Genomic DNA, 25,949 nt, shown 5'->3' on the forward strand with positions numbered 1-25,949 from the left:
AGATATCATGATACACACCACAGATGTAACGAAGCTAAACAATAAGGAAGACCCAAGAAAAAAAGCTTGAATCTTACTTAGAAAGGGGAATGAAATAGTCCTAAGAGACAGATGGAGGCAAGGAACTGCAACGGAGGGGAGGTGAGGAGGGGAATGGGTAGTTCAGGATGAGGTGTGGGGAAAGATAGGAGAGATGGCTAGATGGCCATGAAAATGAACAGAAATCTGCAACAGATGGGGGTGAGGAGGTGGGGGCCATCCCAGAATGAGACAAAGACCTGAGATAAGGGAGGTGCCCAAGAATCATTGGGGGGGGGTGGATGACATTATCTGTGACTCAATACATTGTGGATATGGAACCTGAATAAGTCACCTGCTATAGCCAGGCAGAAACCCCAGTAGAGCAACCCCAGTAGAGATACCAACTCATCCAAAAAACTTTCAAAACCCAAATTTATCCTATCTACAAATAATACAAGCATGGGTGAGGGAGCAGACTGAGGGAATGGCCAGCCAATAACTAGCCCAACTTGAGACTCATCCCATGGGCAAACACTAATCCCTAACACTATTAATGATACTCTCTTATACTTGCAGACAGGAGCATGTTGTCCTCTGAGGGGCTAACTCAGCAGCTGACTCAGACAGACACAGACATCCATGGGCAAACAGTAGATGGTGCTTGGGGACTCTTATTGAAGAATGGGAAGAAGGATTGTGGTCCTCGAAGGGGATAGGAACTCCATGGGAAGACCAACAGAGTCAACTAACTTGAACCCTTGGGGCTCTCAGAGTTTAAACAACCAACCTAAGAGCAAACACTGGCTGGACATAGGCCTCCTCGCACATATACAGCAGATGTGCAGCCTGGTTATCAGGTGAGTCCTGAACAACTGGAACAGGGGCTATGCCAAAAGCTGTGGCTTGTATGTGGGATCCAGTTTAGCTGGGCTGCCTTGTCTGGCCTCAATGTAAGAGCAATCGCCTAGTCTTTCAGGAGACTTGAAGTACCATGGTGAGAGGATACCCAGGGAGGAGCCCACCCACTCAGAGGAGAAGGGACAGGAAATGGGGGAAGGATTATGGGAGAGAGTTACAGGGAGTGGGCAGTAAGCAGGAATTAAAGTAAGTTAAAACAAAAATTAAATTTAAAAATAAGATGAGAATTATTCAGTTTTCATGAGTATGTGGGCTTTCTGTTGCTTCTGTTGTTGTTGGGGTCCAGATTTAATCCATGGTGATCTGATGAGATGAAATGGTTATTTCAATCTTTTTGTGTCTGTTGAGGCTTGCTTTGTGACTGCTTTTATGGTCAGTTTTGAGGAGGGTTCTGTGAGGTGCTAAGAAGTTATATTTTTTTGTTTTGTGCTGAAAGGTTGTATGAATATCTTTTAGGTCCATTTGGTTCATAGAATCTGTTAGGTTCATTATTTCTCTGTTTAGTTTCTGTTTCAATGACCTGTCCATTGGTGAGAGTAGGGTGTTGAAGTCTCCCACTATTACTGTGTGGGGTTTGATGTGTGATTTAAGCTTTAGTAATGTTTCTTTTACAAATATGGATGCCCTTGCATTTGGTTTTCCAAAATGTTCCGAACTGAATGATGTTCCGAACTGAATCATCATCTTGGTAGATCTTTAATTTTATGAGTGTGAAGTGTCCTCTTTTGATTAATTTTAGTTGAAAGTCCATTTTATTAGATATTAGACTGGCTACTCCAGCATGTTTCTTAGGTCTGTTTGCTTGGGAAACCATTTTCCAGCCCTTTACCCTGAGGTACTGTGTTTCTTTGTTGCTGAGGTATGTATCTTGTATGCAGCAAAATGATGGGTCCTGTTGACTCATCCATTCTGTTTGCCTGTGTCTTTTTATTGGAAAACTGAGTCCATTGATGTTGACAGATATTAATAACCAATGAATGTTATTTCCTGTTATTTTGATGTTGGTAATGTACTCTTTTTGTTGGGCTTTTCTAGTATACTCTGTAAGGCTGAATTCATAGAAAAATATTGTTTAAATTTGGTTTTTTCATGGAATACCTTGATTTCTCTATCTATGGTGATTTTAAGTATTGCTGGCTATAGTGCTCTGGGCTGAGATATGTGGTCTCTTAGGATCTGCAAAAAATCTGTCCAGGACCTTCTGGTTTTTACAGTATCTGTTGAGAAGTCAAGTGTAATTCTGATAGGTCTGCCCTTATATGTTACTTGACTTTTTTACCTTGCAGATTTTAAAGTTCTTTCTTTGCTCTGTACATTTAGTGTTTTGATTATTATATGGTTGGAGGATTTTCTTTTCTAGTCCAATCTATTCGGTATTTGGTAAAGAAAGCCATATTTCTTTAGATTAGGAAAATTTCTTCTATGATTTTCTTGAAGATATTTTCTGAGCTGAGCCTTTGAACTAGAAATCTCCATCTTCTATTCCTATTATTCTTAGGTTTGGTCTTTTCATAGTGTCCCAACTTACCTGAATGTTTTGTGATAGAAACTTTTTAGATTTAGGGTTTTCTTTGGCCAATGTATCTTCTTCTATTATATTTTCTACACCTGAGATTCTCTCTCCCATCTCATTTATTCTGATAGTGATGCTTGTATCTGTAGCTCCTGATCTCTTTCCTAGGTTTTTCATCTCCAAGGTTGTCCCTGCTTGCGTTCTCTTTATTGCTTCTATTTTCATTTTCAGGTCTTGAACACTTGTATTCATTTCCTTCACCTGTTTGATTGTATTTTCCCATAATCCTTTAAGAAATTTATTGATTTTTCTCTTTAAAGGCCTCTATCATCTCAATAAAATGACATCTAAGGTCATATCTTGCTCTTCAGGTGTGCTAGAATATCCAGGGCTTGCTATATTAGAAGAGTTGAGTTCCAATGGTGTCAGAATTCACTGGGTTTTGTTGATTATGTTCATTTGCTTGCCTTTAACCATCTGGTTGTCTCTGGTGTGGGCTGGTCTGGTAGTCCCTGGCAGGAGTAGGCCTCTGGGAATGATTGTGCCTGGTGGCAGCAGGACTTCCAGAAAGCAAGCAGAGCTGTTACCTAGAGAGTGGAGTGCACATCCAAGATTGCAGGTAGGGTGTGTACCAGAAGATGGAGTACAGGAAGAATGGGTCATACCCCATGGCTGCTGGGCTTGCCCTGAAGACAACTCTTTTTTTAATTAATATTTTATTGGATATTTTATTTACATTTCAGATGTTATCCCATTTCTCCATTTCCCCCGACCCAGAAACCCCCTATCCCATCTCCCCCTTCTGGTTTTATGAGGATTTGCCCACTCACACCTCTCCTCCCTCAAATTCCCCCACACTGAGGCTTCCAGCCTTCATGGGACTAAGTACCTCCTCTCCCACCTATGCTCAACAAGGTCTTCCTCCCCTACATATACAGCTGGAGCCATGGGTTCCTCCCTATGTACTCCCAGGCTGGTGGTTTAGACTCTAGGAACTCCGGTTGGTTGGTACATACTGTTTCTCTCCCCATGGGGCTGCAAACCCCTTCAGCTCCTTCAGTCTTCTTTCTAACTCCTTCATTGGGAATGTTGTGATCAGTTCAATGGTTAGGTGTGAGCAACCATCTCTGTATATGTCAGGCTCTTGTAGACCTCTAAGGAGACAGCTATGTTAAGAATTATGATGGAGATGCGGAAGTGTAGCTTTCTGCAGTTGATGGCTTCTAGCAGGGATGCAGGTAGGGAAGGACTCCGTTTCATTAAGAGGTGGATGCTGAGTGTTTGACCATGCTCCAGGAAGTACATAGGAGGCACTAATTGGACTACTACTACTATGACTATGACTATGACTATGACTATGACTATGACTATGACTATGACTATGACTATGACTATGACTACTACTACTCTTTCTCCTCCTTCTTTTCCTCCTCCTTCTTTCCTTCCTCCTTATTCTCAGCCTCTACCCTTTCTCTACTTCCTCCTTCTCCTTCTATTTTTTCTTCTTCTTCTCTTTCTCCTTCTTCCTCTTCCTCTTATTCTTATTCTTTTTTATTATTATTATTATTATTATTATTATTATTATTATTATTATTCAACTTTGGAGGGGAGGTTCACAAGGACAAACCTGGGAAGATTGAAAAATGGATGTTATTGGGTGGATAATGTAAATTCACAAATGATCAACACATATGTTAATGTTGAAAACTTAATAAATGAATGGGTGAATGGATGTAAAAGTAAAATGTGGGTCATAGCATTTTGAAGGTTGAGAACCACTGTGTAAGACTCTTACTCAAAGAAAATAAATTAACTTCCTTTTCATTTATCTAATACTTTTATCAGTCCTCAGCAAATTGGCTTATTTTTCCCTTTTTTCTATTACTCATTTTATTTCTTTACATTTCAAATGTTATGTCCCTTACCAGTTGCCCACCATAAACCCCTCACCCCAAATTCCTCCCCTTTGCCCCTAAGAGTGTGCTCCCCCACCCACCCAACAACTCAACCTCACCCCTCTAACATCCCCCTTCTCTGGAACATTAAGCCTCCACAGAACCAAGGGCCTCCCGTCCCATTGATACCAGATAAGACAATCCTCTGCTACATATGTATCTGGAGCCAAGAACCCATCCACTTATACTCTTTGGTTGGTGGTTTAGTCCCTGGAGCTCTGGGTGATCCAGTTAGTTGATACTGTTGTTCTTCCTATGGGGTTGAAATCCCCTTCAGCTAATTCAGCCCTTCCCCTAACTATTGCACTGGGGTCCTGGACTCATTCCAACAGTTGGCTGTATCTGCATCTGTTTTAGACAGGTACTGGCAGAGCCTCTCAAAGGACAGCCATACCAGGCTCCTCTCTGAAAGCACATCTTGGCATCAGCAATAGTAACAGGGTTTGGTATCTATAGATGGAAAGGATTGCATGGTAGAGCCGGCTCTGGGTGCCCTTTCCCTTCAGTCTTTGCCCCAGTTTTGTCCCTGTGTTTCCTATAGATGGGGACATCTCTTCAATAGGGGCCATCTCTATTTACTGGGCCTTGTGTCTTCAGTTTTTATCTCCCCACTTTTGGGTATTTCAGCCAATGTCATCCCAATTGGAACCTGGAACCCTCTTACATCAATGGCATCTGGAACTTTCTAGTGTTTCCCCAAGTTCCTCGACCCCCATTGTAACTTAATCTTTCTTTTTTCTTTTTGTTTCTTTTTTATTTTTTTATTTTTTCTCATTCTGTTTTTATACCATTTTGATTACATGCAAGTATTAAGGTCAGCTCCAGGTTGGGGAACTAGCAATACAATAAATGCAAATAGTCAAGGAACAAGCAAGACAATAAACACAAATAGTCAAAGAACAAGCAAGACAATAAACAATCCTGTGATCACTCCCATGATCACTGTTTCTAAGGGCTTTTCAGGGTGACCAAAATATGTGAGGCTACTTCTCTGTCCTAGCCCAAACTCATTTTCATGCCTAAAGCCTTCTTCTTCATTTTAGACTAAGATTTAGATTCCTGCCTGAAATTACTTCTTTGTTCTAGCCTAAGATTTAGATTCCTGCCTGAAATTACTTCTTTGTTCTAGCCTAATGTCAGATTCCTGCCTGAAGCCTATTTCCTTCTCCTTGGCCAATGTCAGGCTCTTTGCAGAATCTAACCCATCCTTGGCTTGCCAGTCTGTTAATTTAATAACTCTTTCTGGGGGTCCATTTTTAGTTTCAAGCCATGTACTTTGGATGCCAGCATGTTGAAGCTATTAAAGACAAGCTTTAACATGATGTGCAGGAATAAAAGTATTCCCAGGACAAAAAGGGCTAGCATGGACAAGGTATATATGCCATTTTTGAAGCTTGATCAAAATGGAAATACTGACCTCAGGCCATGGATAATTTTATCAGCATTATCTGCAGCATCAAAACTCAACAGAGTAGCACTCTTTAAATTCATAATCTCACTATGCAAAATTAAAACATCCAGAGAGGTGTTAGAATTATACCTAATACCCTGCAAGTGTCTTTAAACATTTTCCTTATTATAATGAGTATCATTGTAAATTTTAAAAGTAAAACAAATACATTGATATTTGGCATGACACTCAAGATGGCTTCTTATTCTTAAACTCTGAACCTCGTTCCAATAATCTGAATAGGATGAAGAGCATCAATTTGTTGTGCCATATGCCTATCTAAATCCTCTTGTATATTCAACACATTAGTAACATTTTTTTTGCTAAGTGATTAACAAAAATAGCTGTCTTAACTTCTTCTGTCAAAGCAATTGCAGAAGCAGTGGTGCTAGCAATTAATGTAATCAAAGCTGTTATATCCACAATAATCAAGCCCACTACCCTCTTGCTTCTGCTTAAAGGATGACTCACTTCTTCCAGTACTTGCAAGCTTTTTTTTAGAATACCAAGGTCCTGTAATACTCAGGGCAATAAAACAAAAGCTGGTTGATAGACTCCCGTAACAGATATGCAGGGTTTCAACACACTAACACAATTAGAAAGTGTACAATCAATGCAACTTACATTAAATACTGTAGAAGAAACAAAAGTACTTTTAACTTGACAATTAAAAGAGCCTTAACACATGCACTAACACTTGTTTGAAATCCTGATCCTGTCCCAACTTTATCTCTTGTTAACATGACATCATAGAGAACTGCAGCTAACTTCCAAATATGTCTCTGAAAATGTCCAGAACCAGCTTTCCAAATGAAGAGTGTTAATTCCAATATTGGGTTGACTTCTAGACCAATCTATGCTTGAGTCCGAATAACTGGTCACATTTTTAAAAAATACAAGAGTTGTTATAACCTCTTTTTAATTCTCTGTCCCACAAGGTCTAAGAACTTGAGACAAGACAGCTTGTTGCATCTGGTATAAAGGAAAGCAAAAGTAGGTCAGGAATATATATCCAATACAGCTTCCCAGTCACCATTGTCAGAGCACTCAACAAGCTCACAGGTCAGCATCATTCTTTGTCCCAGCATCAGCATGTCTCACCAATCATTCTGGCAGGCACCATGCTCTTTCAACATCCTGCAGAAAAAAACGCAAACATACCCTCTTTCTCATATTAAGTACCTCATCGGGATCATGCCATATGCTAGTAAGTGGATCCTTCCTTTTCACTTATGCATAAGTATCCCTAGATATAGGGTGCCATAGATACTCAGCAGAAAGTTCCTTGGCATCCAAATTTTTAAAAATTTAAAATAAAAAGAACATGATTTAAATTTTATTTGTGGTGTACGGGAATATACTTTCACCTTTGTATTTTATGAAGATGTTGTTTTAAAGTTCCATGGGCTTGTTCCACAAAACCTTGTCCTTGAGGATTATAAGAAATCACAGTAATATGGGTAATATTAAATTGTTGACAAAAAGTCTCAAATGCTCAACTAAAATAGCCAGTTCTATTATCTATTTTAATCTGATTTGGAACAGCCAGCATAGAAAAACAATGTAGGCAATAACTAATTACATTTTTAGTTGCTTCTTCCGTTGAACCAGTTACAACTAGAAAGCCTGACAGGATATCACTAGTCACAGGTATATATTTTAATTGTCCAAAATCAGAAATATGAGTAACATCCATTCAATATAATTGATTAGATATGAGTCCTCGAGGATTAACACCTTTATGTGTTACAGGTAGAAACTGAAGACATTCAGGACAAGTCTTTACAATTTGGCGTGCACATTCTCTAGAAATACCAAATTGTTGTCTCAAGCTATTACTATTTTGATGATGTACAGAATAAGATTGACTGTTCCTGCGTAAGGCCTAGAATCTACCTGGTATACAAATTTGCTGTTGCATTGCCCTAAAAGGTCCAAGAAATCCAGTATGAGCTCTTAAATGTCTTATAAAGTTAAGGAAGAGTATGTTCACTTAACTTGAGTTGTATTTGCATAAGTAATTGCAAAATTTGAGAATTAGCAGTATCTGAAAAAAGAACAGTTTCAAGTAATTGTAAACCATGAGCCATATATTGGTTATCAGTATACAAATTAAAAGCTTGATTCTTCAGCATTACTTTTTTTAATTATATATTTTATTTATTTACATTTCAGACGTTATCTCCTTTTCTAATTTCCACACTGGAAAACCCCTATCCCATCCCACCTACTCCTGCTTATATGAGAGTGTTCCCCCACCCACCCACAGACTACTGCCTCCCCACACTCACATTCCCCCACACGGGTCATCCAACCTTCATGAAAACAAGGGCCTCCTCTCCCATCGATGCCCAACAAGACCATCCTCTACCATATATAAGGTTGGAGCCATGAGTCTCTCCCTGTGTGTTCCCAGGCTAGCTGTTTAGACCCTGGGAGCTCTGGTTGGTTGGTATTGTTGCTCTCCCCATGGAGCCACAAACCCTTTCAGCTCTTTCAGTCTTCTCTCTAACTCTTCCATTGAGAACCCCATGATCAGTTCAATGGTTACCTGTGAGCATCTGCCTCTGTATATGTCAGGTTCTGCCAGAGCCTTTCAGGAGACAGCTATATCAGACTCCTGTCAGCATGCACTTTCTGGCATCCACAACACTGTCTGCATTTGGTGACTGCACATATACTAGATCCCCATGTGGGGCAGTCTCCAGACAACCCCTCCTTCAGTCTCTGTTCCACAATTTGTCTCTATATTTTCTCCCATGAGTATTTTGTTACTCCTTCTAAGAAGGACTGAAGCAACCCCAATTTGGTCTTCCTTCTTGAACTTCAGGTGGTCTGTGAGTTGTGTCTTGGGTATTTTGAGGTTTGGGCTAATATGCACTTATTAGTGAGAGCATACCTTGTATATTCTTTTGTGGTTGGGTTACCTCACTCAGAATATTTTCTAATCCCATCCATATGCCTAAAAATTTCATGAATCATTGCTTTAAATACCTGTGTAGTACTCCATTGTATAAATCTACCACATTTTCTGTATCCATTCCTCTGTTGAAGAACATCTGGGTTCTTTCCAGCTTCTGGCTATTATAAATAAGGCTGCTATGAACATGGTGGAGCATGTGACCTGGTTATATGTTGGAGCATCTTCTAAGTATATGCCCAGGAGTAGTGTAGCTAAGTCCTCAGCTATGTCCAGTTTTCAAAGGAACCGCCAGACTGATTTCTAGAGTGGTTGTACCAGCTTACATTCCCACCAACAATAGAGGAGTGTGCCTCTTTCTCCACATCCTCACCAGCATCTATCACCTAAGTTTTTGATCTTAGCCATTCTGACTAGTGTGAGGTGGAATCTTGGGGTTGTTTTGATGTCTATTTCCCTTATAACTAAGGATTTTGAACATTTCTTTAGGTACTTTGAGAACATTTGACTTATCTCAGTTGAAAAATCTTCGTTTAGATCTGTACCTCGTCTTTTAATAGGGTCAATTGTCTGGAGTCTATTTTCTTGAGTTCTTTGTATATATTTGATATTATCCCTCTACCGGATGTAAGATTGGTAAAGATCTTTTCCCAATCTGTTGATGGCCATTTTGTCCTATTATCAGTGTCCTTTGCCTTACAAAAGCTTTGCAATTTTGAGATCCCATTTGTCAATTCTTGATCTTAGAGCATAAGCCATTAGTGTTCTGTTCAGAAAAATTTCCCCTGTCCCAATGTATGCAAGGATCTTCCCTGATTTCTCTTCTATTATACTCAGTGTATCTAGTTTTATGTGCAGCTTCTTGATCCACTTGGACTTGAGCTTTGTACAAGAAGATAAAAATGGATCAATATGTATTCTTCTACACTCTGACCTCCAATTGAACCAGCATCACTTGCTGAAAATGCTGTCTTTCTTCCACTGCATGGTTTTAGCTCCTTTGACAAAGACCAAGTGACCATAGGTGTGTAGGTCCATTTCTGGATCTTCAATTCTATTCCATTTATCTTCCTGCCTGTCTCTGTACCAATACCATACTGTTTTTATCACTATTGCTCTGTAGTACAGTTTGAGGTCAGGGATGATGATTCCCCCAGAAATTCTTTTATTGTTGAGAATAATTCTCGCTATCCTGGGTTTTTTGTTATTGTAAATGAATTTGCAGATTGCTTTTTTTAACTCTATAAAAAATTGAGTTGAAGTTTTAGTGGGGATTGCATTGAATCTGTAGATTGTGTTCAGCAAAGTGGCCATTTTAACCATACTAATTCTGCCAATCTATGAGCATGGGAGATCTTTCCATCTTCTGAGATCTTCTTTGATTTCTTTCTTCAGGGACTTGAAGTTCTTGTAAAACAGATCTTTTACTTGTTTGATTACATTCACACCAAGGTATTTTATATTATTTGTGACTACTGTGAAGGGTGTCATTTCCCTAATTTCTTTCTCAGCCTGTTTATCCTTTGAGTAGAGGAAGGCTACTGATTTGTTTGAGTTGATTTTATATCCAGCCACTTTGCTAGAGTTGTTTATCAACCTTAGGAGTTCTCTGAATTATTCCTGTCTAACAGAACTACAGAGACAAAAATGGATAATTTTCTAGACAGATACCAGGTTCCAAAGCTAAATCAGGAGTAGATAAACCATCTAAACAGTTCCATAACCCCCAAATAAATAGAAGCAGTCATTAAAAGTCCTCAGTTCCTGTTGTTATATATATATCCCTCTTCATTTCTAATTTTATTAATTTGAACACTGTCTCTGTCCTCTGGTTAGTCTGGCTAAGGGTTTATATATCTTGTTGATTTTCTCAAAGAACAAGTTTCTGGTTTTGTTGATTCTTTGTATAGTTCTTTTTGTTTCAACCTAGTTGATTTCAGCCCTAAGTTTGATTATTTATATTAATATTTCCTGCCTTCTACTCCTCTTGGGTGCATTTGTTTTTTTTTTGTTCTAGAGCTTTCAGGTATGTTGTCAAGGGTCCAGTGTATGTTCCCTTCAGTTTATTTTGCAGGCATTTAGAGCTATGAGTTTTCCTCTTAGCACTGCTTTCATTGTGTCCTACAAGTTTTTGTATGATGTGCCTTCATTAAATTCTAATAAGTCTTTAATTTCTTTCTTTCTTTCTTTCTTTCTTTCTTTCTTTCTTTCTTTCTTTCTTCCTTGGTCAAGTTATTATTGAGCAAACCATAGGAAGACCAGCAGTCTCAACTAACTCAGACCCCTAAGATCTCTCAGACACTGAGCCACCAACCAGGTAGCATACATGAGCTGGTCCGAGGCCTCAGACACATATAACAGAGGACTGCCTGGTCTGGCCTCACTGGGAGACATGGGGGAGGAGGAATGGGATAAGGAACTGTGGGAGGATGGACCCAGAGACCACTACTGGATTTTACAAAAATAAAAGCAATAAGACAAGAAAGAAAATATGATAGGAGAAAACTGCATAGTGGTCTCATGTCTCCAAAACTATATTTCTTCCTGTTTTCTTCTCCTGTTTTCCTTTTTGTTTTCTGTGGATCATAAATTCCAAAATCTATTTGTGAATTTGTTATTTAGTTTTCAGAATTGTGTAAGATAATTTATGTTTTTTGTTTCTGAAAATTACAACTCTTACATTGTTGACACAATTATTTTCTTTAAAAATATTGACAACTTTTGTCTGAAGTTTCGGAAGTGTTTCAGGTAACTTGATACACAGGTGCCCTCTACTGTGTTCCTGTTTGTAGTTTTCGGGTTTTTGGGGGGTTGTTGTTGTTGTTGTTGTTGTTTTGACATCTCATACATACTTCTTTACCACATTAAAATAATGACATTGAAACTCTGTTTCTCGTTCTATTGCCTTACAAAATAGAAGCTTCTCCAGGGAAAAAGCACAAGCATTTCCTTATATAAGTCTACATTCACAAGTTTCTGTTAAGATTTAAGCATTCAATGAATACTTGTTTAACAAAGCAAAACTGTAGAAGTGCAGAAAAATTAATTCAAAGATTATGTATGAAGAAATAATAAAAATAGTTTAACCTATAATTGTAAAAATAAGAGAACTATAAACCATAATAAGATTGTCAAAAATATGAATTTTAGTTACAAAAATTTACAATAATTCATACCACTGCTTCACAAGAGATCTTACACATAGGAGCAAAGTGGGGCAAGAACATCTGAATTCTCCCATAGGTTCTTCTAAAGTTCTTTCCTTTTATGACTCCCAAACTTGCTTTAAAGGAGGAAAGGGGATGACATCTTTATTGTAAACAAATAAAATATCCAATAAAAAAAAGCTTCTGCAAACATGTGGGATGTATTTAATATAATACGGTTAATAAAATTCTTATTTTAAGATTTGTAAGTGATACTATGAAAAATTTTAATCCTCCACAAATAATCACAGTATGACTTGATAGCCACAATGATCATTCAGAAACATTTTAAATTTTTAAAATAATCTCTAAATATTCACAATGTATTGTGAATTTATTCTCTTTTAATTTTATATGAAAATAGTTTTTATACAACATATTCTTATATTCTTATTACAATTTTACATTCTCCAAATCCTTTCAACTCTTCCCCAGTTCCCAACCCAACAAATCCATACCCTTTCCCTCTCATTAGAACAAAAACAAGCATATAATGATAATATGTAAAAAAAAGTAGAAAAAGAGCCATATATATCAGAGCCACAGACAGACACATATTCACTCACATATAATTCCCATAGAAACACAAAACCAGAAACCAATGTAGGGTGCTGAGATGGAAGTAGTTGGGTGGGTGGCAGAGCCCCCTCATAGAGGCAGGAGGAAGGAGACGGTATGGGGGTTTGTGGAGGGAAAACTGGGAAACGGAATAACATTTGAAATTTAAAGAAATAAAATAAGCAATAAAAATGAAAAAATAAAAAATAAAAGCTCTGGCAAACATTATGAGACAAAGAACCACCAAAAATGCCATTGAATTCATTTTGTGTTGGCTGAGCATGAGAGCTGACCTTACAAGTGGTTTATATAACCAGTGAGACTCTCTTAAAGAAAACTAACTTTTCATTTGTGAGTTGCTATCAACTGAAAATAGCTTCTAGGTTAGGGATGAGTGTGTGTGTCCATTTCTCCTCTCAGTGCTAGGATTCCATCTGGCCCAGACCTACTGCAGGCACTGTGCATCTGCCACAGTCTTTTCAAACTCATATGTGTATCGGTCCTACTGTGTTTAGAAGGCCTTGTTTTTTTGATCTCCTATTCTTATTTTAAAACTTCATCACAAATAAAGTCAAATACATTTTTATTAGGGCACTCAATTCAAAGACTTTGATATTTCTTCAGACAGCATCATTTAGTGTGTACTTTTCGTGGCCTTTATTAGGCATTGTATTTATAATATGTGTATTTTCCTTTATAGATGAATATGGACTCACTATTTCATTATTCTATAGGTATTATGAGAATCTACTCAGGATCCAGGCAAGAAGACAAACTGCTTTAATGAGTAAAACAAGACAATCAACTGAAGAAATTATGTAATAGTTTGAGAATATGTATGAGGACACAAGAAAATTATAAAGAAAGCCGGGATCAGCAAGAGCATTATTACACCTATAGGGCTCTGAGGATTTCTACAATCAACAGCCAAACCTATAATTCCTTAACAGGGTGAGACAACAGGAGGTATAAATAGGAGAGTGTCCCAGCTAATTCTGCAGTTTATCTTGGACATTATTTATCTTCTATTGGAGAGCACATCACCCTGAGATGTGGTGCTATAATTCCCATTGTAACTGAATAAACTATGTTACTAAACCTGTAAAGTCAGTTGCTTGTCATGGCACACATCTGTAAACTAGTAAATTTTGTATTATGCTTCATTTGTTAGAAAATATGTCCCCTGGTCAAACAAGACTTTGTGTAAGTATTTGTGTGTGGCTTGAGTGAAGCAGTCTATGAACCCACATATAAGCTAGCAGACATGTAGAGTCTACCTCACTCATGGTTGAATCAGTGAAGTAGAAAGGTATGGATGATATACAATAAATGATTGATCACAAGAACTAGATTTATCTAATTCTCGACACACAGAACTGCCCCAGGGAGGTTGTAACCTCATTTTAGATGCAAAGCTACAAGTACTAGAATCCCATAATGAAAAATGGACATGAGATGGAGACCAAGGATAGTTAATACTATGTCTCTCAACGCCTCCAACTCCAACAGTGCAGTTGATGGCTAGCCTGGTGACTATAATCATAAAGATACACTTGCAACTACCTTGAAACATGGAAGAATTAAAAGGGGATTTGGAAAAGAAAGCAAAACGACAGCACTACTTCTGCTCCATAGTGTCAGGTTGAACCAGCATATATAGTGTGTCTATGAGGTACCTAGTTACATACACTGTACCAACTGTTAAAAAAATGCTATGGCTTCATTTGCATATCTATAATATGCAAATATCTGTGTGCTGAATTCTTATATAGAAATATAAAAAGAAAAAATATATGAGAAAACAGTAAAGAAAAAACATAATAAATTTGACTGTCATAATGTTAATTAGACAGCTTATAAGTGTGAGTATCGAGTGTGTATGGTTGCAGATTCTAAACATTTTGAATAACCACACAGACAATCAAAAGAGAGGCTAGAGTATATACAATGTACAGAAAATGGGGGGAAAATGACCTAGATGAATGTTAATTTGTAAATTTCCCATGAAGTGCTGCCAGTAAGTCGTGCATGTGAGAAATTTATGTTCATGAAGAGAGAGACAGAAATATAGACAGAGACAAAAAGAGAAAATATGTTTCTCTTTCTCTTTTAGGCTTTAAAGGACTTTTCAACCTTTTGTACAATTGAAAGTTTACTTCACAAAAATGTATTCTTTTGGGAATTGAGCTCTGCATTATTATAATCTTTGTTTCATAAATATAAACTTTATCCCCTGTTGTTAGGGCAAATTTAAATCTCTCCTCATAGAAGACAAAAGTCACCAAAATATCAGTATATGTAAACAAATCCTATCAGGCAAAGTAATAGTCACTGAATTTGATCAACAATGAACTGTGTGCAATAACTAATGTTCACATTGCAATCATTTAGGAGATCTTCCCATATTTTAATAGCTGTCTGCATACTCTTTTCATTGCCATCTTCATATCTTGATTTCTCAGTGTGTAGATCACAGGGTTCAAAAAAGGAGTGCCAACTGCATCAAATATGGCCAGATACTTATCCAGGTGTGTGGAGGGAGAAGGCCATGTATAGACAAATATCAAAGGACCAAAGAACAGGACTACAACAGAGATGTGAGCAGAAAGTGTAGACAAAGCTTTGGCGGAACCACTTGAAGAATGTTTCTGAACAGTGACTATTATGACAATATAAGATGTGACCAGTATGAAAAAGGAGCCTACAGAGATGAAGCCACTGTTGGCTGAAACCATTAATTCTAATTGGTTGGTATCTACACAAGCAAGTCTGATGAACCGAGGAAGGTCACAGTAAAAGCTGTCCAAAATATTTGGTCCACAGAATGGTAAATTTACTATATAAACAAATTGAACCAGAGAATGCATAAGGCCCACCACCCAGGCAGCCACTAAGATGAAAATGCACATTTTTGCATTCATAATGGTCAAATAATGGAGAGGCTTACATATGGCTACATATCTATCATATGCCATGCCTATGAGCAGAACCACCTCAACACCACCAATGACATGGATGAAAAAGATCTGAGTGATACAACCTCTAAAGGAGATGACTTTGTGCTTTCTGAACAGGTCATAAATCATCTTGGGACAAGTGACACATGAAACACCTAAATCAATGAAGGAGAGATTGGCCAACAGAAAGTACATAGGAGAATGTAAGTGAGGGTCAGAAGCCACTGTGAAAATGATGAGGGAGTTTCCCATCATGCTAGCCATATAAAACACTGAAGCAAACACAAAGAGAAGTATTTGCATCTTCCAGGAGTTGGTGAGTCCCACGAACATAAATTCTGTCACAACAGAATGATTTGTTCCTTCCATTGCTCCTGTTGTCAGTGCTGCCTGAAGGACAACAGCACAAGAAACTGAAAGGTATGATAATTATGTTAATAGACCACAAAAAATTAGAACTCAGGGTTATAAAATCTATTTTTGATTTATCAATAAATCTTTATCATAATGATGAACAGATATATGAGCAAGTGCTTACATGGCTATTTATCAAGAGACTGCAAATTACAGACACTCTGAAATACCATTTTATACTTGTTAAAACAGCTTTCATGCAAGGTTCAAAAATAAAAGGTTTGAGTTAGGTCTTAAAATGGGACAGAGTTGGGAGCATAAATAAGTATATTCATTTAACAAAGCATATAGCTATCTCCACAATAATTTTAAAATAAAGCATTGGTATGTAACCACTGTCTTCCAATGTATAAGACTCTAGATTTCATCCCTGTCAAAAAAAAGGAAGGAAGGAAGGACAGAAGGAAAGAAGAAAAGAAGGAAGGTAAGAAGGAAGGTAAAAAGGAAAGGGAGAGGAACAAATAGAAAATGGAGAAATATGAATGATTATAAAGAGAAAAGAAAGATGGAAAACTGGAGAGATGGCATAGAAGACAAAGAGATGCATAAAGTCGCTATGCTAAATGAAACAGAGGTATGAAAAGGCAAATGCTGAAGGATCTTCTGTACATATAAAATCTGAAGAAGTCAGACTTATAAAAGCAAAGAATATGATGGTGGAACAGGCAAAAATGATGCGGGGAGTAGGCATGAAGTAAGATGATGATGGTTAAAAAAAATCCAAAAGCTCCAATGGCATGGTGGTTGCTTTCTGGAGATCTACAGTATCATAGTGATTACAGACAATGATAATAGTGAGTTGCAAGCTTGGAAATTTCTGAGAGGCTATTATCAATGTTCTCACACACAATAATTATGTAAGGTAAGCATGTTCATTGGTTTAATTATATGTAATATATAATGTAACTTCATATCCATTGCTATATATTTTATATAACAATATATTTTATAATCATGCTGTAAACCAAAAATATAAACACTATTTATTTGTTAATTGTTGCTATATGAAACCAAAATGGGAAAAAACGCCTATTGAGCCAAAGAATTTTAAAATACAGACCACACAGTGAAGCTTATGGCAGTCATGTAGTGTTCTGGTTCATGTATTATTTCTGGATTACAGGGATGGCATTCAGTATAGAAAACAATTCAATGTCTGATTTTACATTCTACCTACATTTGTCCATAAAATATGATACATAGGTGAGAATCCCTGCCTTGGAGAGCTCACCTCATGAACAGAATATTTAATCCTCTGAAGGTAGCCATGTTGTGGTAGAAAGCATTTTGTTTGAGTCTGAAATAAAGATTTTATCACATTATGTTTTAGTTTGCTTCTCATTAGAGAATAAACAGCACCATGGACAACAAATGGGATTTTAATTCAGAAAAACAAAAAAATCCATTGCTCAGCCACTAGCAATTTATTAGGCATATACTTTACTAATCTATTGTATAAATTTTAAAATGACAGTTTATGTTACAGTTTAAACATAACAAGTATTCAAAACTGCATTCAGTATCTATGTGTTCTATATGAAGTAATTAATAAATATTGATGCTAATAATTTTTATTTTTTCCATGATATTGTGAATTTATTTCATGAATACATAAAATAAATAAATGAATGAAAAAGAGAAACAGAAAACATGAAATTCTATTTCTGAAAGGCCTTTCAAAATATACTAATTCTCCCCTTCTAATAAAAGATTTTTAAAATATATTAACTACCTCTTATTCTATAATAAGTTATTGAATAACTTATTATTATTGAATAATAAGTTATAGTGTTCAAGTTACTTAGTAATCAAAGTGTTCTCTCAACATAATTTAAATGTATGTTTCTCAAGGAATACTACGTGTCTCTTTAGTGCTTATAATTAACTAAGTGTAACTCACTAAATGTTCCTTCTCAACTAGATTCAACTCCAATAGACTTAAGGACTATAGCTGTATCCTGTGTAATCCATCCTAAAACTCAGAACCACATCATAATGTATACAAATATTTGCTGAAACACAGAAAATGTGTGTTTTGATTATTTCAAATACAGATGAAAATATGCATGATGATAGCTTTAAAGATAAGCAAGGGAACTGCAGAGTTTTAAGGTGACAGAGTAAGTAGATGTCAAACTATCATAAAAGTAAAGAAAAAGACTATGATGCTAAATGAAAAGCTTAGGAATGGCAAAATTTGAAAAGTATGTGTTGTCCTGGGAAGGAAACGTTTAAGTAAAAGACAATTTATTTAATTTTTTTTTTTTTTTTTTTTTTTTTTGCCTTTTGACAATTCTTTTAAAACTGCGTAGCTATAAACTATCACAGGGCTTCAAGCATCTTTCAAGAGCTAAAACTACAGGAGGCATTATCAATGAAGCTGTAACTACTGTGAATTTGTCTTTTGGACAGCCAATCTTCATCACCTTGGTAAAACCTTGGTAAATTTAGAACAGAATGATTTGTAAGTATACCAAACTATTACAGAATTTAGAAGCAGATAAAATTTGAGACATGATATGCTTAGATTCACTTATGGTAGAATAGTATCTGAAAATAAGTCCAAAGGAAGACTCGCATTGATGTCTGTAACTGGAGAGTGAAGAATATGATGTTAATTTACCTATAAGCCACAAACACCCACAGAGAAACACTCACAGAACAGGAGATTCTATATCACCTTCTCTTACACTTGGTTGGATCTTAGTCATTCTTGTTCTTCATATAATGTACATTTATTTACTACTATTAGAATACCCACAATGCAAAAGGTCGTATTTAAGTCTTTGACTTATGTCATGAGTAGTCTCCCTCATTTGTATGTTTATGTAGTCCTACGTCTGTTATATGAGAATCCTTCAAGACAGATTTCTACTACCTACTTTTTAAAGGAGATATTTGTTAATGAGGTTCCTAACAGAGTCATAAGTTTAGTACCCCACAGTTATCAGCTAGGCTTGAGCAAAGCACCCATCAGAACCATTCGTATGCATACCTTCTCCTGTTTTGATTAATAGTATAAGTTCATTATTCCCTCAAGATAAACTCTAGGCTTTTACGTCTCAATTTGTCATAAAAGGTGCTTTATACCCAAAATAACCCAAACTCTTCTAATTACAACTCCTGTTTTTATTGGTTATTGAAGAAAATATAACTAACTCTACATCCTTTTTAAATAACCACTCATGAGCATGAATAAAACAAAGGAGCCTTACAGCCTTTGAAATAGATTCTGAAAATCATTTAATTTCTCTGATTCTCATTCTTGTGTTCTGTTACCCTAGAAAAATAAATTTTTCCATTTGTTTAAACTCTTTAACTGTTTACTTACAATTCAGAAACAAAAGTAGTGTGTGCACTTATTGTATAAAGTAGTACATATTGTATAAAAGTAGTGCATGCACAGGAGATAGAGTTGCAGGGATAGCACAGTGACTAAGAGCACTTACTGCTCTTGCAGAGGAAACAGATTTGGTTTATCAGCACCCTTGTCACACCTCACATCTTTCTGTAACTCCAGTTCCAGAGGATCCAATGCATTCTTCTTGCCTCCTCAGAAACTGTTCCCAAGGAGTGTACATACATATATTCAAACAAATATATCATATGCACAAAATAAAAATAAATCTTCTTAAAACAGTAGAAAATGTGAAATATATAATTTTTGATTTTTAAGTATTATTCTGTTTTCATAGTCTCTACATCATATTGCAAAATAGCTAAGTATTGGAAAATTTCACCTAGAATATATTCAAAGTATTACAGAGCTGATGATGCTTTTCAGTGTCTTTCATATTTTTTGGACACAATGTTATTCTAGCTCAAAACCAAATCCAATAAACTTTTTCCTATATGTCAGAAAATTTTTCATAGTAATCTTTCTGTGCTATTCATTTTTTTTTCAGCATGATGCCTATTTTTGCCTTAAAAGAACACAAGCATTTAGGGTGTAATCCATTCTCATGGCATTTTCAAAGCAAGAATATCCACTAATAAAGCCATACCTCTCATTGTTTAAACATCTCTGTACATTTTACCAGCATAAATAGAAAGCATCTTCACAGACTTATTTTCCTGATTTCTTTAGCCTAAAATACCTAATAATAACCTGACATAAACTATATGAAACTAATTAGTCAAACCTCAAGAGACCAGTGAGCAAAAGATTCTGAAAACATTAGATAGTTTTATATGTGCTCGTAGTTCAGACTTTCTCCCCGGAGAACTGTTTGATTTGTCCAGTGCAACTAAAGGATTTCAGGTTTTATGAAACAACATTAAAAAAAAGAAAAATGGAAAATTTTATATCATTGTACTATCTCATTGTAAATATTGATTATTAGTCATCATAATTAGTACCAAAAATAGATAATTAGCCAAAATCCTGACTATAAACAGTCATTTAATTACTTTAGTATGTTTTAAGAAGAAATATTTATGAAGCTTTTGTTTTTATATATTATATAAAATATATAATTTGTATATACATTTGAATTTGTATATACATTTAAATGTATAGAAATTCACAGAAAATGTGAAATTTAAATGTCAATAGAATAATTTAAACACCTATCACAAAAGGGGGAGAAGAGCAGAAACAAGACAAGAGTCCTAGTCTCTCCATTACAATTCAGTATAATTCTTGAAGTCTTAGCTACATCAATAACACAAAAGAAAAGAAAAAACAAAAGAAGGGAAGGAGGGTGGGAGGATGGGAGACAGGGAAGAAGGAAGGAAGGAATACTAATAGAAAAAGAAATCAAAGTATTAAGGTAGCTCTACTTGTAAATAACATGATTAAATACATAAGAGACCTTAAAGCCTCCACTTAAAAACTCTTAGAACTGATAAATACTTTCAACAAGTGGCAGCATACAAAATTAACATGCAAAAAATCAAAAGCCAATAACAAAAATATTGCAAAAGGAATCCAGAAAAACAATTATAATAGCAAATGAAAAAAAGGAAGGAAGGAAGAAAGGAAGGAAGGAAGGAAGGAAGGAAGGAAGGAAGGAAGGAAGGAAGGAAGGAAGGAAGGAAAAAAGAAAAAGTATCTAGCAATGGATGGGAAGAACTAACCAAGAAAATAAAGAACTCTACAACAACAAAAAAAAAAAAAAAATGAAGAAAGAAATTGAGGACTATACAAGAAGATAGAAAGGTACTGATTCCCATGGTTCAGAAGGATCCATCTGAAAATGGATATTCTACCAAAATTAACCTACAAATTTGATGAAATCCCCAGTAAACACTAGGACCATTCTTTACAGACATAGAAAAAAATCTCAAATTTTATATGAAGGCACAAAAGATTTAGGATAACCAAAGTAAATACTGAAGAAAAACTACCATGAGACAGATTTCAAATTATACCACAGAGTCATGCGTGGGGCAGGAGGGAACATCATGATACTGGAACAAAGCAAACACAGATCAATAGAATAGAGTAGAGTAGAATACCCAAACATAACTACATAACCACGGATGTCTGAACTTTGACAAAGAGACCAAAAAAAGACAGCATATTCAACAAATGTTGTTAGAAAACCTGAACTTTTCAACATGAAGAAAACTTAGACTAGAGTCTTACCAAAAGGTAAACAAAACTCAACTCCAGGTGGATGGATGACCTCAACATAAGATTTGATGCCCTGTAATTTCTAGTAGGGAATGTAGGAAGAACACGTAAAGTGACAGGCACAGATAAGAACTTTCTAACTAGAACCCCTGTAACACAGACACAAAAGCCAACAGTTGAGAAATATGATTTTATCAAACTAAAAACTTCCATGCAACAAAGGAAGCAATCAACTGAAGAAAGAGATCCCCAAAAGTGGAAAAAATATTGTCCAGCTGTGCATCTGACAGCAGACTATTATATAGAATATACAAAGAACTCAAAAACAGCCCAACTGGGGGGATCACTGAGTGCTCTTCCAAAGGTCCTGAGTTCAATTTCTAGCCAGCACATGGTGGCTCACAACCATCTGTAATGGGATCTGATTCCCTCTTCTGGTGTGTCTGAAGATAGCTACAGTGTACTCATATACATGAAATAAAATAAGTCTTTAAGAAAAAACAATCGAAATATCAGCTGTGGGACTTGGAGAGATGACTCAATATATAAGAATATTTGATGTTCTTGCAAAGGACCTAATGTCGGTTTCCATGACCACATGGCAGCTAAGAACTACCTGTAACTTCAATTCCATGAGCTCCAACACAATCTTCTGGCCCTAAGAATACACACAGTCCACATACCCACATGCAGACAAGACTCATGCACATAAAATAACTTTTAAAAAATACATACAAGCACTACTTTGAGGGAAGCAGGGAAGCTAGCTACAGGTCTTTGCCTCTCCCTCTGCTCCTTCAGATCCAACCCTCCATTCTCATTCCTGGCTTTTTTGCAGAACACCCGATGTATTCCTTTACTGTCTAACTCCATCTCCAACAGATCATAAAGACTGCCCCCTCCAAACTTTCTTCTCGAAACTCATCCTAGTATCCCAGCCTCCAATGCCAGAAGGAATTCCCTGGGAACACATCAGCTGAGCAGGCCACAAAAACAAGTAAGCTATCTGAAGACCTTTACCAATCCCTCCTCTCCTCTAAACACAATCTCCCAGCCTCCTCCTTAGTTCTGCAATAGAACACCTGCTGCAGCCTTCTTTTGCCACTAGCCCACATTTCCAGTTGATCCCACAGACATTCCCTTCCTAACCTACCTCCCCCAACTCCATTATCCCATCCCCCAACTCCAGCAGGCACTATAGCAGACCACTCTTTTCGGGGGGAGGGGGAGGTAAGAGCAGGGGACCGAGCCTTCATTATATGTTGGGATTCTAGAGTTAACTGCCTAGAGGCCAGACCTCAATGCTCTGACCTGCCTACTCCAGAAGAAGAAACCCTTAAATTGTGCACTTACGGTTTTTGCTTTTGTTTATTGCCTGGTAAGTCATGATTTTAAAGGTGTCTCCATTAGCCAGTCCATCGGTGGAGAGAGGTAGAGGCAGGTGGATCTATGTAGTTCAGTGTGAGCACTAGGACCTGTACAAATGCTTCTGATGACATTCCATTTCCATTTTTGGACCTCAAACACATTCATTTTTCTCAACTGTATGTTTATTCTTCAATTTCATGGCTTTCTTAAGAGATATACTCATTTCCTCCAGTTTTTGTTGTTGTTGTTGTTGTTGTTGTTGTTGTTGTTGTTTTTGGTTTGTCTTTCCCTCAATTTTTTAAGGGATTTATTCATTTCTTCTTTAAGGACTTCTATCATCTTCCTAACGTTGGTTTTGATGTCACTTTTTTGGGCTTCAGCTGTGATGGAATATCCAGCGTTTCCTGTGGTAGAATAACTGGGCTCTGGTGGTGCCATAGCTGTTGTTGCTTATGTTTTTACACTGTCATCAACACTGGGTTTATGGTGAATATAGGTCTAGGTGCACATTTCTGGGTTTTCTTTTGTCAGATGGGTGTTTTGTTCCTTGATATCTGTTTTCTTTTTAGTCATCTGGCCTCTATGGCCTGTGTTTGAGCAGGGTTTTCCACCTGAGTTGAGGCTAGACTTCTGTTGGTCAGTGTGGTCTCCAGTGCAGCAGAAAGTCTCTGCATGAGTTAGAGTTGTGCATAGTGAGGAGCAGAGGAGAGTCAATTGGGGAGAGTCTCATAGGGAACACCAGAAAGTGGAAGAGGCCTGTGGGTAGGTGGCCTGTCTGGTGTTCTGGTGACCAGTGTGGTCTCTGGTCCAGCAAAGAGAGTCTTCCTGAGTTTAGGGCTAGAATCTTAGGAGGAGAAGAGGAGGATGACTATGGATGTGATGGGTAGCCTACTTGGTCTTCTGGCAAGTATGGTCTGTTATTGGGCTTAGAGTTTCTGCCCAACACTTTGATGAGTATGAAGTGTCCTCCCCACCTCTTTTGATTAATTTTGGTTAAAGGTTTATTTTAGAATGACTTCTACAGCTTGCTTCTTGGTTCCTTTTTTTTTTTTTTTTTTTTTTTTTGAAACATTTTTCCAGCCCTTTACTCTGAGGTAATGTCTATCTTTGTTGTTGAGGTATGTTTCTTGTATGCAGCAGAAAAGATCCTGGTTTCACATCCATTATGTTACCATGTGTCTTTTTACTAAGTCCATTGACATTGAGAGATATTAATGATGAATGATTAATTTCTATTATTTTGATGGAGTCAGTGGTAGAGTGAGTGTGTGTGTGTGTGTGTGTGTGTGTGTGTGTGTGTGTGTCCCTTCTTTTGGTTTTGCTGGTGTGGAGTTATTTATTTCTTCTGTTTTCTTGTGTGTAGTTAACCTCCTTGTGTTGGACTTTTCCTTTTAGTATCTTCTTAGGGCTGCATTTGTGGATAGATATTCCTTAAATTTGGTTTTGTAATGGAACATATTGTTTTCTCTATCTATGGTGATCAAAAGTTTTGCTGGTGGGCATGTACAGAATGAGACATAGCTAGAGACAAGGGAGGCGCCCAAGAATCAATGGGGCTGACCTTGGCTGTGACTCACTGCACTGAGGATGTGGAACCTGAAGAGGCTAGCTTCTGTATCCAGACAGGAACCCCAGTGAAGCAATAGTGACATCAACCCACCTAAAAAACTTTCAACCCGAAATTTATCCTGTTTACAAATAATGTAGACATGGGGAAGGGAGCAGCAACTGAGGGACTAGCCAACCAACTTGAGACCCACCCCATGGGCAAGCACTAATCCCTAACACTATTAATAATACTCTGTTATGCTTGCAGACAGGAGCATGGTATTCTCTGAGAGATTCCACCCAGAAGCTGACTCAGACACATACAGACAGTCACAGCCAAACAGTGTATGGTGTCTGGGGAACTCTTATGGAAGAATAATAGGAAGGATTGTGGGCCCCAAAGGGGATAGGAACTCCATAGGAAGACCACAAAATCAACTAATCTAGACCCTTGCGGCTCTTGGAGTCTGAACCACCAACCAAAAAACATACAGAGGCTGAACCTAGGCCTCCCCATTCATGTGTGGCAGATGTGCAGCTTGACCTTCATGTGGGTCCTGAACAACTAGAGCAGCACCTATCTCAAAAGCTGTTTTCTGTATGTGGGATATGTTCTGTTAGCTGAGCTGCCTTGTCTTGCCCTAGTGGGAGAGAAAGCACCTAGTCTTCAAAAGTCTTGAAGTGCCAGGGTCTGAGGGATATCCAAGGGGGACTCCACCCACCCAGAAGAGAAGAGAAGAGGGAGGGAGGGAGGACTGTGGGAAGGAGTGACCAGGAGGGGGCAGTGAGCAGTATGTAAAGTGAATAAATAAAAAAATTAATTTAATTTTTTAAAAGATTTTTAAAAAGTTTTGCTGAGTATAATAGTCTGGGCTGACAACTGTGGTCTTTTAAGAGTCTGCAAGACATCTAACTACCCAGGTCCTTCTGGCTTGTAGAGTTGCTGTAGAGAAGATGGGTATAATTCTAATAGGTTGCCTTTATATGTTACTTATTTCTTGGCTTTTTTCCCTTGCAGTTTTTCATATTCTTTCTTTGCTCTGTCCATTTAGTCTTTTGATTATTATCAAAAAAAAAAAAAAAAGGAAAGAGGGTTTTCTTTTCTGGTCTAATTTATTTGGTGTTCTGTAAGCTTCCTGTATATTTATAAAATCTCTTTCTCTAGGTTGGGGAAATTTTCTTCTATGATTTGTTGAAACTATTTTCTGGGCTTTGGAGCTGGGAATCTTCTTCTATTTCTATTATTCTTATGGTTGGTCTTTTTATAGTGTCCTAGTTTTTTTTAGATGTTTTGTATCAGTAACTCTTTAGACTTTGACTGTTTCGATTTCTTCAATTGTGTCTTCTACATCTGAGATTTTTTTTCTCCCATTTCTTGTATTCTGTTGGTGATGCTTATCTCTGTAGTCATTGCCTGTTTAATTTTAGATAGGACAAAAGATATGCCTAAATATGAGTGTTAAAATCCTAATTTTAGTATGAGCAAATGCAACTATTCAAAGTCACAGAATACCTGATAGAAGCAAAGATCATTGGCTACTAA

At 37.0% G+C, this 25,949-nt stretch overlaps 1 protein-coding gene across 6 annotated transcripts; it reads right to left on the minus strand.

Annotated features, from left to right (window-relative positions):
• Nucleotides 1–13,298: 13,298 nt before the first annotated feature.
• Nucleotides 13,299–20,179, minus strand: LOC117703827 (olfactory receptor 4F3/4F16/4F29-like). 6 transcript variants are annotated; one of them, XM_076929450.1, is made up of 3 exons: nucleotides 19,917–20,179; nucleotides 17,144–17,209; nucleotides 13,299–15,888 (listed from the first exon to the last, which is right to left on the minus strand). In XM_076929450.1, the coding sequence occupies exon 3, from the start codon at nucleotides 15,865–15,867 to the stop codon at nucleotides 14,929–14,931; it is 939 nt and encodes a 312-aa protein (XP_076785565.1). In that variant the 5' UTR covers nucleotides 15,868–15,888; nucleotides 17,144–17,209; nucleotides 19,917–20,179; the 3' UTR covers nucleotides 13,299–14,928. The 6 variants fall into 6 exon arrangements, with proteins under 6 accessions (XP_076785565.1, XP_076785564.1, XP_076785562.1 ...); XM_076929449.1 differs by having other exon boundaries at nucleotides 19,362–20,179; XM_076929447.1 differs by having other exon boundaries at nucleotides 13,299–15,911; nucleotides 19,917–20,178.
• Nucleotides 20,180–25,949: the final 5,770 nt, after the last annotated feature.

The sequence above is a fragment of the Arvicanthis niloticus genome, chromosome 2 (assembly GCF_011762505.2).
Source record: "Arvicanthis niloticus isolate mArvNil1 chromosome 2, mArvNil1.pat.X, whole genome shotgun sequence".
In the NCBI taxonomy this organism is placed as follows: Eukaryota; Metazoa; Chordata; class Mammalia; order Rodentia; family Muridae; genus Arvicanthis; species Arvicanthis niloticus.